At 43.4% G+C, this 14,402-nt stretch overlaps 1 protein-coding gene across 1 annotated transcript; it reads right to left on the reverse strand.

Moving 5' to 3' along the window:
- Positions 1-8,089: 8,089 nt before the first annotated feature.
- LOC124653115 (leucine-rich repeat receptor protein kinase HPCA1-like) lies at positions 8,090-14,176 on the reverse strand. Its single transcript, XM_047192175.1, has 19 exons — positions 13,141-14,176; positions 12,937-13,057; positions 12,769-12,840; positions 12,449-12,523; positions 12,279-12,350; positions 11,877-12,038; positions 11,724-11,798; positions 11,570-11,641; positions 11,422-11,496; positions 11,256-11,324; positions 11,094-11,168; positions 10,940-11,011; positions 10,666-10,803; positions 10,098-10,588; positions 9,841-10,002; positions 9,612-9,748; positions 9,295-9,514; positions 8,968-9,200; positions 8,090-8,853 (listed from the first exon to the last, which is right to left on the reverse strand). Exons 1-19 carry the CDS (start codon positions 13,220-13,222, stop codon positions 8,386-8,388), a joined length of 2,871 nt encoding a protein of 956 aa, XP_047048131.1. The 5' UTR covers positions 13,223-14,176; the 3' UTR covers positions 8,090-8,385.
- Between the last annotated feature and the right edge of the window lie 226 nt (positions 14,177-14,402).

The following is a 14,402-nucleotide window of genomic DNA, read 5'->3' on the forward strand; positions in this document are numbered from 1 at the left end:
ATAGCCGACGAATCTTTGGCGCACTATATGACTATGTAAGTCGGCATGTCTGCGGGTCGCCGAAGCGAGGACCCGCATATGGCCACGTCCCAGGAGAGCTAACTATGGTCCATGTCGAGCGCCGCCACGTGGGGTTCTTAGACAATCTCACTGAGTGCAAGCTGACCCAAGGTCGATGACGCATGAGCCAGAGCGGGGGCTCGGGCCAGCTAGTCTGCTATATGGGCTAAGGCAAATTACGGTGGGTCTATCACGCGGTGGACCTGGTCCTAGGGGTGGGCATCTGGAGATCCGACGCGCGGTGAAACTGGTCCTGGGGCGGGGGCACCATCCAAATGGCTCCACTCGTCCTCCAAGAGTGACCGTTCACCGTTTTCGGGGAGACACGGATAACCAAATTACTCAAATATCATTTGTAGCACTCATATCCATTAGATATTGCATGAATATTTAATGTACAAAATTATCTATTATATGTAGCTTTTAATCATTAATTAATTAACATTGGACATGCCCAAGATAAAATAAATATATATCAATTTCTTGTATGGAAATTATCATGTTTTGGAAAGAAAAATAAGCATACTCCATCAAGATAAAAGGTACATGCGTGCTGTATTTTTATTTATTTTGAACCAAGTGTGTAGTATATAAGGAAGTCCCTTTATTGAGAGGAGTGAACATTATACTTGTCAAGTTTTCATCAACATTTCCCTTTAATGTAGGTATACCATGTTCATATAGACAGATTCATACTTTTTAAATGAGCTCTGCCAAGCTTGATCAATGGAAATCTAGGACTAAGTTCTTGTAAGAAGAGGTAAATCGCCTGAGAATTTCTCCTTGTATATACTTCCATTTGGAGGATTATAGGATGCATATATAGGAACACAGGGCATTTATACGATATGTATTTTTTTGCACTAGTTGAATATTTATTCAATGCTTGACCACAACACACGGGACTGCGTCAAGGGGCAAGGGGGGGAGGAACCTTGAGCACCTAGCAAGTCTGCCTGTCTCACCTTTCCAAAAGTGCTTTGGAAAATATCTCTTTCACTCAAGCTGAGGAGAACAAATTCCACTAATGTTCGTGTAAAGATCACAATCCACCGAATGAATTTCGGCCAAACTCTAGAGAGTTTTCGTCCATCAAATCCTATTACTATATAGAAATAGACCATGCACTAAATGATGTATAGTAATAAAAGAAATTGTAAGGAGCTAAGGTCACTACTATGCAAGAACACTGGATTTCACGTTTATACTTGCTTTATCCATATATACATGATGATTTGGATATGGGTTTTCAGTATGCAACCTCGGAGATTGTATTTAATACATAACTGGTAGTAAAATACAAAGCAAGGAGATAACAAAAGCAATTCTTTATGGGAAAACTAATAATAGGATTTTCATCCGAGCAATGTTGTTTAAAATCAACCAACTGAAGTCAGAGTTTTTAACTCCACTTCTTTCCGGACGTTGTCTAGTGGTACTATTATATGTCCTTTACCCGTGGAAACTTTCTTCCTCAACCAAACCAAAAACTTATGTGCAGTTTGGTCCCTTACAATAAGGAAAACCTCTGTCCACATCCGTCCCACTTGGTCCTTGATGCAATGCATCTATCCTTTCCTTCCATCCATAGGCTTCCAAGATTTCAAAACCGCTGTCTTTAGCCCACAGATAGAAAGAAATGGCAGCCTTCCCATCATGCTCATCTCCTACCCCCCACAACCAAAAAAAACCCAAAATGGGGAGATGCTACAAGTTTTCTGTCTGCACAAACATATCTCTACCGGGTACCGGCTAGTCTCAATTTAATCATGCCCCCTTTGACACAAACACTTCCGTCCTCCCTTCTTCCAAATTAAGCTCCATTTGGCTGATCTTTCTTCATTCTTCCTCCCCCGTGGTCTGGTCAAATATAACTAAGTCCCCGCTATATCCACCTCCTAATTCCTACCCGACTTTCGGATGTACACCCAGTTGTCATTCTCCATTTGAGGTAGTTCCAAGAAAGTTTGGACGTGCAATATTACAGGTACTTTCTTCATCTGCAGCCTTGGTTATGTTCATGTGTTCCATCACAGGTCCGCAATATGCTAGATAGGTAGTAGCTGCTTTCCTTTTCTTTTTGAAAATGTAATCGTCGGTTTGTTGCATCTATGACCTTTATATGTTCTTCTATTCATCTATATCACCCAGGCATTTCTTCAATCCTGTGTTACAAACCTCTCAAATTTCTAATCGTTTAGTCAGTTGCAGAAAGCAGTCCTGCAAATCTCGCGAAGTAGCTGATGCTCGTTGATACTGCGCAACTGCAGTTCCAGAGCCAACAAATATTTTTCAGAAGATTTAGAACCCAACGTCCCAACCTGATATTTCAGTCTGCAGAAGAAACTGGGGTTCCAAATATCTTGTTATCTCGGTGAAGATCAAACAACCAACCTGCTCGGTTGTTACATGCTTGGTAGAGTTGTTGTTGCTCTCATGGCAATGGAGACCCAGTTCGTCGGAAACCAGGCGAGACAGACAAGGAGGCGCGACCATGCAACGATCAATCGGAAGGAACAAAACCTGAAGAATGCGTCTCCGGCGTCGAGCTACTTCAGCACGCAGGCGTTCATGGTGCTGGCCTGCGTCGCCGTGACGCTGCTCGTGCTGCCGCTAGTCGTCCTACCGCCGCTGCCGCCACCACCGGCGATGCTGCTTCTGGTACCGGTGTGCATGCTGCTGCTCCTGGTCGTCCTGGCATTCATGCCGTCGGATGTGAGGACCATGGCCTCCTCTTACTTGTAGGCTTGTAGCTAGAGCTAGAAAATTGTATAACCAGCGATTTTCTTGACGACTTTTTGGTTCAGTTTCGTTTGTCGTCACTTTAATGAGTGCAAAAAAGGGATTTTTTTGTAGGCATGTCAGAAAGGTAATATACCTTTTTTTGAAATTTTATTGTTGGATTTAACTGATGCTGTACTGCTAAATTGCTTCAATAAACTTAGACTTGAAGGCTCAGCCAAAAAAGAAAGATAAATGCATTGTAGGCCATGTTAGTAAATGAAGAAAAGGACATAAACGGTCAGAAATACCTAGTAGGTCTACATGCACGGAATTACAAGAAATCTCAAAGATCGTGTTTCAAATTTTTTTAAGAAAATGAAACAAATCATGCACTTACAATATTGTCTTCATCTTATGTGGCCTACAATTTTTTTTGATAGAATTGTATTTTTGCACAGACTTTTCTATTTCAAATAAAATTTATGTGGCATGCACATTTTGTCTTTCTAACTTAAGTTACACGGTTTTCTATTTTTATTTTAATACTTGAATGTACATGCCTATGTATATTCTCTACAAGCGTTATTTATACCATATTTTTTGATTTTATTTAGTATTTTCTGATTTTACTATTCATGAGGATTCACATGGACCCAGACATGTTCACCATATCCACGCCACATAAATGGTAGGTACATTTGTTTTGATATCTATTTGGTTTTTGAGTAGATCTTTTAGAAAAGCTCCAACGGCATCCCCTATTTGTCCTGAAAGTCCCAAAATCCCCGTCCAAGTGCATCTCCAATTTTGTCTCTCTATTCCCATCCCTATTCTGATCTCTTTGTCCTTGTCCCCGATTCTCTCTTTGTCATTTCCCCCGATTCTCCCCTAACTAATCGCCCCTTTACTCGATGTTGTTGTCAATGGGTTTGAATCATGAAACAAGTTCCACTAGGCCCAGGGATACTAAGTGGGGTTCATATTAATACAACTTTGCTCCAATTGGACCACATGTGATTGGCAACCTTTGTGAGGTAAATGATGAGAGCGTGAACTACCACAAGCAGAGGGTTTCACTAAGAAGATGGAAGGCTTTCACATGCATGTCTTGCAAACTAAGGAGCTAAATATTGTTTATGCAATACTGGAAATATTATATGATATGAAAGATCGGTAAATGTCCATGAGAGAATGTGGTTTCGATACCTTGTTTGATGAAGGTTATTCTGGTGCCGCATAAGGCTAAAGAAATACCGATTCGAGGTCGTTCTAGGCTTGATGGGATGACATACACTAAGTTGAGATTTTCTCCGTTAGTGTTGACAAGATATGGGCATGATGGGATTTTCACAAAGTCGAGATTTTTGTGTTGGCCGGTTCGAGGTCATTCTACGCTTGATGGGATGACATAAACTAAGTTGAGATTTTCTCTGTTGGTGTTGACAAGATATGGGCATGATGAGATTTTCACAAAGTTGAGATTTTTGGGTTGGCGTTGACAAGATGTGTGTTGAGATGAAGCATCGCTTTTGTGAAGTTTTTAGAGAGACATTAGATTGCTTCTCTTCCCTCAACCTGAAAGACGCTTTCTCAATGTTTGATGTGGACAAGATTGCTCGCTCATCGATCTACAACGTATCATCAGATTTCTCTAATGGTGATCGTGCAACCGTAAGAGGCCTATTCTTCAGACTTACAATCATAGTATGAGAATCCGTTCCGCCTTCCCAACTTGCAAATATCTTGAAAGTTTGGCTATATGAAGATCGCTTAAATAAGAAGCATTTGGTTTTCCCATTGGTCTACAAAATTATTGAGTGGGTCTTTTTATTTTCAGTATCAACAACACCCGTTGAGAGGGCACCCTCCACAAGGAAGATTACCTAGTGGAAGTTACATACCAAGATGAATGGCACTTGGTTACCAAGTGCTCAAGTTACACACTTATGGAAGGATGCAAAAGCAATAACACCAATGGTGCTAAAATCCTTCACACCCAAATCTCACCAAAACAACAAATGCTATGGAGAAACTACAGAGGAAGAACAATGAAGGAAATCAACAAATAACTCCAAGATCTAGATCCCAAGAGTTTCCCTCACTTAAGTAGAGGAGGAAATGATTTCTGGAGATTATAGATATGGATCTCCTCTTTCAAAGCCCTAAAAAGATGCAAGAATCATAGAAGGGATGGGAGAGGAAGAAATCTCAAGAAGGAACAATGGTGGAGAAAATAAGCTTAAAACCCGCAAGAAAACATTGGGGAAGAAGCTCCTTTTATAGCCCCTCAAAATATGATCTTTTTCCGGCAAAACTGAGTTGCCCCGACCAAACCGGCCTAGACCCTAGCTACGGTCCAGCAGGCTGGATGAACCAGCGTTAGGCACGATGGGTCCCGGTGGAGACCAAACCGGCGATGCCGACCGTACCGTTGACAGAAAACTCGGCTTACGAAAATAGTGACAACTTTTGCGTCCAGAATTCGATTTTAGCAAACTTCGGCTTTTTGAAAAGCTAAGAACAAGATCTATCTAGTGGATACTATAAAACCCAAAAAGGAGAAATACATAAAATTTCAAAAGTGGAGAGAAGTGAAACCTCCCAAAACGAAAAAACCGATAAAACCCGCAACCTCGAAAATGCAATAGAAGATGCATACTAATTCCGTTTTCGACGAACTTTGGCTTGTTGAAAAGCTAGAAACAAGCTCAAGAACCTTACACATAGAAACACCAAGAAGAAACCATAAATAGGATGCGAAGTGTGCAAAGTATTGAGCTCCCTAAAATGGTGCGATCAAGTTACATAACCGAAGCCCCTCTTGATAGTGCAGCCATCTATCCTATAACCCGGTCTCTCGGCAACCACCTTGAGACCGGTAAAAGGAAAACCTAGCAAGACCATACCTATGTCTTGTGCATCCCGCTTGACCTTGATGATGATACGTCATGCTTCATTCAAGATGGAATGCCTCACTTGATCATTGTTGTTTCGTGAAGACTCATAAGTTGCTCCCCCATACACCACTATGGAATAGCTTCATTAAGGCATGTATTCACAAGTACATTATCACCAAATGTATGGCAAGATTCAAGCATGTGATCTTCTCGTATGACATCCAAACTTAATGCCATCCTCTTATGTTTTATATGAGATCATACTCTTGATGCATGTCAATGGCAAGATACCTAACCCACATAGACAACACGAACGCACATATATAGTGGGTTAGCTCATGAAGCATAATTGACGAGGCTTACCATCCACAAGATCAAATGATTCAAAGTGGCACAATCTTTACGCTTCATGTGCTGACCAAGTTGAACTCAATCTTCACTCTTAGTTTTGGTCAATCTTGTATATTTTCATGCTCTATCATAATATATTGAGGTACATAAATAACATTTCATTTGATTATGTGCTCTAAACCTTAGTCAACCATAGCTCAACTCATGAGTCTATCATGACACCGGCTTAGAGCCATATCTTGAATTCTTTGTTGAAGTTAAATTCTCAAGATCTTTATCATATAATATTATTCTTTTCAAATAAATGATCTTGATTCCAATACTCAAGATATATGTTTATCTTCACGGAATTCACACTTGAATCTAACACATGGACCACAAGAAATACATATGGAAAACTCGTATGTATAAACTCAATGAAAACATTTGGCTATACGGATTATCATAATTATCAAAAACACACTTAGAGGCAATGTACCCTTACAAGTGTTTTCTGTGAATGAAGTCTTAAATTTTTGGCTAGATGCTTTTAGTTCATAAGCTGAACTAAGCATCATCTCATCTGATTCAAATTCAGATACCTCATTAACAAGATGCGAAAGAAGCTGACCATCAACTTGTGGCAAGCAACTCTTCATCATATAAGTTTGGTATCTACTTACTCGAGACCTTTCGAGTGATTTTTAATCAATAAAACTCCATATGTTCTAGAGCCTTAGTCTATACAACAATATCTTTCTCACTATTACGCAAAGAAACATCTACATTATTCTACTTTGTAGAAATATGTGGTGTAGTAATGACATAAAGGATTAGAAGACTTTTCTTATATCTGGCGAGTCGAGATTAATTTATGGCCACCTTACGACGCGTCGCCTTGAACACGGAGTCCTTATCTACCGCAATAGCAGCATCATCAACAACCGCATGGCGCCCACTACGCCACAACAACGTCATCTTGAGGGTCGACTACCGCATAGGTGTGACGAGATGGGAGGGTGAAGTTGAAGTAGACACCTCCCCTTGTGTCACATTTGGAGTTGAAGACAGGCGAGATAGTTATTGGCGATGTAGAGTAGAAGGAGCAAACGACATAGCAAGTAGAGTGGATGACAAACTTTCGGGGGACATAGCTACAGGATGCGGCGATGATATTGCACCCTTGTCCTTCAGGAACAAAAAGATGCATGTCTGTGAAGATATTGTGCTGGCCGAGAGGGCGGCGCCTAGATGTGTTGGCCCGGGACATGGCGTACCTGAAGGTGAAGTGGGTGGCCGACACACCAGAGGCGGCCTTGCGACCTTGGAAGCGATCAATCTTGTCGAAGAGGCACCACCGACGGCCTGGACGTGATTGAGGGCCTCGCCCTTGATAATCATGATGGCTTGGGACACGGCTTGAGAGGTGAAGAGTTGGGCATTGGCATTGGCCTGAATGGCCAATACAAGCTCAACGTTGGCCTTGGTTGCGGTGTCAGCTGGTACCTAGGCCTTTTTTTTTTGCCTTCGCGGCTCCTAGCTAGGCACCGTGCTTCTTGGTCTCAAGAACTCGGTCCGCTGGCATCAGGTCTTTCTTCGAGGTTGTCTTTGGTCTTGCGGTCGCGGTGGTGGTGGGGGTAGTAGGGGGCGAGGTCCATGGCAGTGGCAGCATCCATCACAAGCTAGGGTTTGACACCGGCAAAATTGAAACTAGTGACGGAAGAGGAAGTGGCAGGCTTTTGTGCCATTGGCCAAGGGGCCCACAAGAGCATGCAGCAACACATTTTCAACCTAAATTTAGGCTTGAAATGGATCGCCATAAACATCTCGGTTCTTTTACGCCGGGCCGTTAGACTGGGGTTTACGTGCCTTGCTGTTCACGCAGACCACAACATACTAGCTCAAACCGTCGTGCCAACTTAGGTCGTTCTATAATCTTTGGCAACTTACTGTTGTGCCAAAAACTGCCAACCATGTAGCCGCTATGCCGTTACGCAATGCTAGACGTCGAGGACATATACTGTCGTGCCAAAACTTATGTCGTTCTAGGATCTTTGCCAAAAAGTTCCATGCAGTTGTAGAATCTTGTAACTATTGTTCTTCCCTTCAGATTGTTGTGGCAGTTCTAGTTTATTCATCGAGTGAAAATTATACTAGCTCAAACAGAAAATCATAACACGCTTCTAGTTTATACATCACCTAACGTCGCTTCAGTCAAAATTTACACAGATATACCCAGGTAGTAGCTGTACCAAACATACCACAATACAAATTCATTTCAGGTACTGTACCAGCTTCCCTGAAGAAATCCCAGGTGGCTTCAGACTTCAGATCACGCATCACACTTTAGATCACGCATTCATTTCAGGTGGCTTCACTTGGGCTCCACCCTCGACGACGGCAGCCCGGCGCCGCTGTACTCGGACGCGCTGTCCCCTCCGTACGGGTGGCGTGGCGTCCTGCTGGCGTAGCTCATGGACTCTGACGCCGACTCGGTGACGCCGCCGGCCAGCCTCGTGATCCGCTCCAGCTCGCTCACCGCCTCGCCCATGGACGGGCGGTCGGCGCCGGCCTCCTCCACGCAGCGCAGGGCCAGGTCCACGTAATGCTCCAGCCCGCCCAGCGACGACGGCGAAGCACCCAGCAACGGGTCCAGCAGCTCGTGCAGCCCGTACAGGTCCTTGCTCCGGTCCATCGCCGCGTGCACCTCCCGGACAATGTACCGCCCGCGTTCCAGCGGCTTCTTTGCCGTGATCACCTCGAGCAGCAGCACCCCGAAGCTGTATACGTCGCTCTTCTCCGTCAGCTGCTGCGTCATGTAGTACTCAGGGTCCAAGTAACCCTGCCACGTGTTCAAATTGTGTCAAATTAGCACTGTCCAACTTCCGACAACAGCTTAATTAAGCTTTCTTATAGTATACTATGATGTATGAACTGGTCTGAGCGTGAAACTAACCATTGTGCCCTTCACTTGAGTGGTGACCTGCCCTCTTTCCTCGCCTAGAAGCTTGGAGAGGCCGAAATCTGCAACCTTAGCGTTCAATCGCTCGTCAAGGAGAACGTTGCTTGATTTGATGTCTCGGTGGACGATCGGGGGTTCTGCGAGCTCGTGCAGGTAGGCGATGCCCTTCGCGGCACCCAGGATGACACGGAGCCTCCGCCTCCAGTCCAGCCGCACGCCCGACTTCCCTGAAGAAATCTCCAGGAAACGTGCATGAGCAATAATAATGACAAGTGATGCATCTCATTCATGCTGTACTGATCGATCTGCGAGAAATTTCACCTGTGAGGCTCTCTTTCAGTGTGCCATTGGGGATGTACTCGTACACTAGCATCTGCTCGCCCTGATCAAGGCAGAAACCGACGAGGCTGACCACATTCTTGTGGTGAACCCTGGACAGGAGCTCAATCTCGGTTCTGAACTCCAGGTTTCCCTGCAGGGATCCCTCCTGGGATCTTTTGACAGCAACCAGTTGCCCAGTGGGAAGTGTCCCTCTGTAAACCTACAAGTAAGTACCAACAAAAGCTCTGAATATTTATCAGTTCTGGAAATGTATGGAGTTAAATGCATGCCATGCAGGATCACAGTGTCTATTTCACCTTCCCAAAGCCGCCGTTTCCGATGTCATTCGCCTCCGAGAAGTTATTGGTTATCTTCTTCAGTTTAGCGAACGTGAAAATACGCGCGCCGCGCAGTTGCGGCACACTGGTGCTGGTGCTCTTCATATCCAAAGAAGCTGCAGATGGTAGTGCTACCTCAGTCAGCAATCAACATGCAAATCAGTCAATAATGATTGGTGCAAAGATGAGATGGTTGATAAGCGCTAACCAAAAGACTGGCTTCTCTCTTCAGTCCTGTTTGTTTTTTTCTTCCTTCTGCCGATGACAACAACAAGAATGAGCAGTATTGCAACAAGAACCGCACCACCGGCTGCAACTCCGACAATAAGTGGCAACTTGTTCGCCTTTGATTTAGATATTACTAACGCCTCTGTACATACAGAAAATTGGCTCAAATGATACGGCGGCATGCAATGGTATCTTATTCCACCGTCTAAACTACAAATTTTCAGTCAATGATCTTACCACTGGCAAAAGGGTATTGCTGGCCAATGAAATAGTATGGCCCGAAGATAGGAGGTGGCTTGTACGTCTGATTACTCAGAATGAACCCAATTTCAGAAATGTCTCGTTCGCCGAACAGTATCTTGTTGCTGGGGAATACCCCAAGATTCATCTGCAAGTTGTTGTTTGAATCAACGTACGGGTTTTCAACAGAAATTGAGTCCACCGGGATACTGTATCCCAAGAACTTAGCCTTCATGCCCTTCTCTAGCTGAATATAGTATGAGCCATTGGTGAGGTCAGAAAATGATGGTGCTCTGAAGAACAGTGTGCCTTTGTATGGCACGGCACATGTGCAGCTTGGGCTCAGAAGCTGGCTTGAGAGGCATGTGGGTGGCAGCCCAGCACAGTTCTTAGAAGTAATATATGATGGTCCTGTCGGGTTAGATTGTCCGGTCGTTTTGCAGTATTGTTCAGTGCTCCCCTGGTTGCAAATTGGATTTCCTGAAAGTCTGAGACAATGGGAATTCAGTGAGCAGACAATCCATCACAGAAATGTAGGTTTTGATGAAAGGCAGAATGCCATTACATGAGTTTCTTGCTGTATTGGGATCCCCCAACAGTGATGGCTGTGATCTGATTGTCCTGCAAATCTATTTTTTGGAGCTGAGTACTGTAGTCTGATCCAATATTTAGTGTGCCGTTGAAACGGTTGCCCCGAAGCCTCCTGCATTGTCAGCTAGTAATAATTTAATTGAGAATGAATTGTATGACCATAATATATTTGTAGATTCTTCTTTCTAAGTCAGCTAGCAGTGCACACTTAGCACTGCCTTGCAAATGAGCAAGTAGTAACTACTCACAGTGTCTGAATTGCAGGAAGGCTAAAAAGAGCTTGGGGTAGCTGTCCGCCAATACCTAGATTCTCAAGGTATCTGCAGTGGAAAAGAATTAAGACAACTTTTCCTGATGAATTAGCACAAGTGAGAAGAGAAAATGACAAGGCTACAAACTTACAATGAAGTCAAGGATGGCAAAGCGGTTAACCAGGATGGATCATCAGATGCATTAAAGCTATTGTTGCTCATGTCCCTGTAACAAAGTTGCAAGCAATGCAGAAGTTAGATAATTACGATTTAAGCACAGCTCTAGGGAAGTAAAGATGAACTCATCACTTACACAAAGCTGAGGGAATTCATTGCTGTCAGGTCTGGCAATGGACCACTTAGCTGATTGTTTTCAAGATGGCTATAATCAAACGAAAAAAATGGAATTGAGGTAAGCCTTCTCATTTAGGATTGATACTGGAAACAAAGAGTACAAAAAAAGGAGAAATAAGGCTCACAATTCAGCAAGCTTGGTGAGGTTGTTAATGTTACTGGGAACTGGCCCGGACAACTGATAATTGTTATCAAAACGTCTGCACCAATAGAACTTCAAGATAAGAATCATATATGCATGCTAGTATCGTAATGTGTAAATAATCTACTTACAGAACTTCCAGGACATTAAGGAGGCCTAAAGTAGAAGGTATTCTACCAGAGAAGTTATTGTTGTCAATAAGCCTGGAAAAGATGGAACAATCACTGGATCAGCCTCACCACTAAGTTCAGGAAGTTATGAGTTGAAGATCTGTGTTAGTCTTACAGATGTATCAGCTTCATGTGTGAGCTGAAAATCTGGCTTGGTATGGTGCCAGAGAGTTGATTGACCCCAAAGTGACTGCAGAAACATGGTGCATAAATGAGATGAAAAAATCTTCAGATTTCAAAAGAAGGTCATTTATGAGAATGTACTTACAAGTGCTTTGTATTTGTCAAATTATCCAGCCCAAGATTTATCCCGTCATATACAGGAAGTCCTCCGGTGAGCTTATTGTCAGCCAGGTCAAACCAGTATAGCTTTGAAAGGCCACCAAGTGATGGTGGTATGCGGCCGGTAAATCGGTTGGAGTTCAAAGATCTACAGGCAGAGTGCAATGACCAATCTTATTTTACTGAAACCAATGACATATCACAACATCGATGGCTAGGTGAAACCATACAAAAGGTGTAGAAAGTAGTATATGAACGTGATTCCAGATGGGGCAACTTATATGTGGTTAAACAGAGGTTTATAAATTGTAAATATGTCATTTCCTTGTGGAAAATTGACAATACATGTCCATAATGTTAGATACATATATGTTAGTTTGGCCCTTACAGAAATATCAGATTTGAGAGCTGGCCAATCTCTGTAGGTATTTCACCAGTAAAGCTGCAGCCAACAAGGATTCTGCAGAGAAACGAGAGAAAAGATAAGTTAATAAGAATCTATGCACTTAAACTTTTGGACTTGTAAACCACTTGGGCCCTCCAAGTTTCATTACTCACAAGTTTTGGAGATTGCTCAAGCTTCCGATGGATGAAGGGAGAGAGCCACCCAATTCCTTGTTGTAGGACAAGTCCCTGGAGCAAAAAGAACCAAATATCTCATAAGTTTGCATATAATCTGAAATGTAAGTTATTTCATGCTTAGGCCTGATACTGAAGTTCTTCATCGAATTTTGGTGAAAATACCAATTGAGAGTTGAATAAAAGAGAAGCAGGATTCATGATTGAGTAATGTCGTTTTCATTTAGGTGTTCTTTGCACTTTTTAACAAAGTAAGAAGTATAAGGTGCTCAAACTGAAGTAGAGAGTATATCGCTTACAAGTACTGCAATTCTGACAAAGACTGAATATCTCCTGAAAGACTACCTGAGAGTCCAAAACTTGACAGTCTTCTGTAAAACATCCACCAAAGCAGATAATGTCAACTGATGATTACAAGTGAAAAATAGATCGATAGCCACATATAAATCTCTGGTACTGGTGCTAACATTGATGTGACCCTGTCCTGGGTGCAAATAATCCCAACCCACTTGTCACCGCATGGATCATTGCCAACCCAGTTTGATGGTTTGGTGTTCCATGAAGCTGCAATACCCGTGAGGCCAGAAGCTGCAAACATAGACGAGAAGAACATGATGAAAAAATTGGAACTGCAGTAACAAAAGCTGATAAAAGAACCGAAAAATGCATACTGTCTTGTGTATTTGTATCGGCCAAGATGACAGAAGCCTGCACCAGAACACTGAACAAGATGAGCCATGGAGAGAGCTCCATGCCTGGCCAGTTTCTTGAGGGATCCCTGGATTCCTTTTAGTTGCTCATCTATTTCAAGGTCAGCAGCTCTTCTTGCATCGCAATAGACCACTAGTTATAAGGGAGACACCGATTGCCTATTCATTCTGAACTGGTCAAGGACTTCAACTGTCACTCTCAGCTCATCCAGCAAGTAACCATCGTACCGACTACTTGGCCAAACAAAACGCAAGAAGAATTAAAATGTAGTCAACGGTTCTACCACTTGCATTAGGAAAATGACAGCCTGTCGTAAGTTAGCCCTCGATTAAGTGATTGGGTGCTACATTGCGATTGCTTAATATGAGAAGATAATCAATCAAGGAGATATGTTGAAGATATTGGGCATACAAGTCTTTGACCAAAACAAACGATGAGAGGACAAACTGTGCAGGTACATACAAGGATATATTGTGAGTAGAATAAATGTGGAAATCCCCTCCTTTCTCTACGAAAATATGTAGGAAATTCCGATGTCGGAGGTTGCTCCTCATTGAGTTGCTTAGTTTTTACTTTGATGTGGAACATTCTAGTTGTTTATCGCCTACATGAGCTCAACCTGCTACAGGCCAACTCATGCACAACCAATTGCAAGAACATGCCACCTAGTGGGGCAACTGGGCACTTGTTTAGAAGAGTGGACTAGTACAACGAAATTTCCTAATTGTATCAATTGGCCCAGCGGACTCGCGAAACACTTTCTCAGCTTGTAAGCTTGCAAATTATGCCAGCAATTATCCCCGAACCATTTCCCGGAGACGGATATTGCTTTACCCACCTGCATTCCATCCTCAGCGTCGTGGACCCGTGCTGGGCGGCTTCCGTCGCCCGTACTGGCCTCCCGCCTAAGAGCGGGCCTGATTTTGTATTGGCTGCTGCCGTATCCCTGTATCGTCGGCGTGGCCGCCGGCTCTCCGAGATCCATGCGACGGAGCAGAGGAGCCGGCGGCGGCAATCTGGCGGGGCCCTTCTATTTCCCCTTCTTTTTACTTGGAATGATTTTCTAGCGAGGAAATAGCACATAACACCAGTTATTGGCATGGAAAAACATAGCGCGCTATTCCAACGCTAATAGCGCCCTATAGCATATCTAGAGAGCCGACGCTACGCTATTTCGACGCTATAGCGCGCTATTCGCGTTAATAGCACGCTATAACATGCT

The sequence above is a fragment of the Lolium rigidum genome, chromosome 5, assembly GCF_022539505.1.
Source record: "Lolium rigidum isolate FL_2022 chromosome 5, APGP_CSIRO_Lrig_0.1, whole genome shotgun sequence".
Lineage (NCBI taxonomy): Eukaryota > Viridiplantae > Streptophyta > Magnoliopsida > Poales > Poaceae > Lolium > Lolium rigidum.

What these genes read in the sequence shown, in the direction of transcription:
- LOC124653115 (XM_047192175.1), bottom strand. Translation starts at nt 13,222, where the DNA reads ATGGAGCTCTCTCCATGGCTCATCTTGTTCAGTGTTCTGGTGCAGGCT. An exon ending in TTGAGCAATCTCCAAAACTT is followed by an intron (nt 12,351 to 12,448) that starts GTGAGTAATGAA and finishes GTTTCTCTGCAG; the next exon opens with AATCCTTGTTGGCTGCAGCT. An exon ending in CTTCCTGCAATTCAGACACT is followed by an intron (nt 10,804 to 10,939) that starts GTGAGTAGTTAC and finishes CTGACAATGCAG; the next exon opens with GAGGCTTCGGGGCAACCGTT.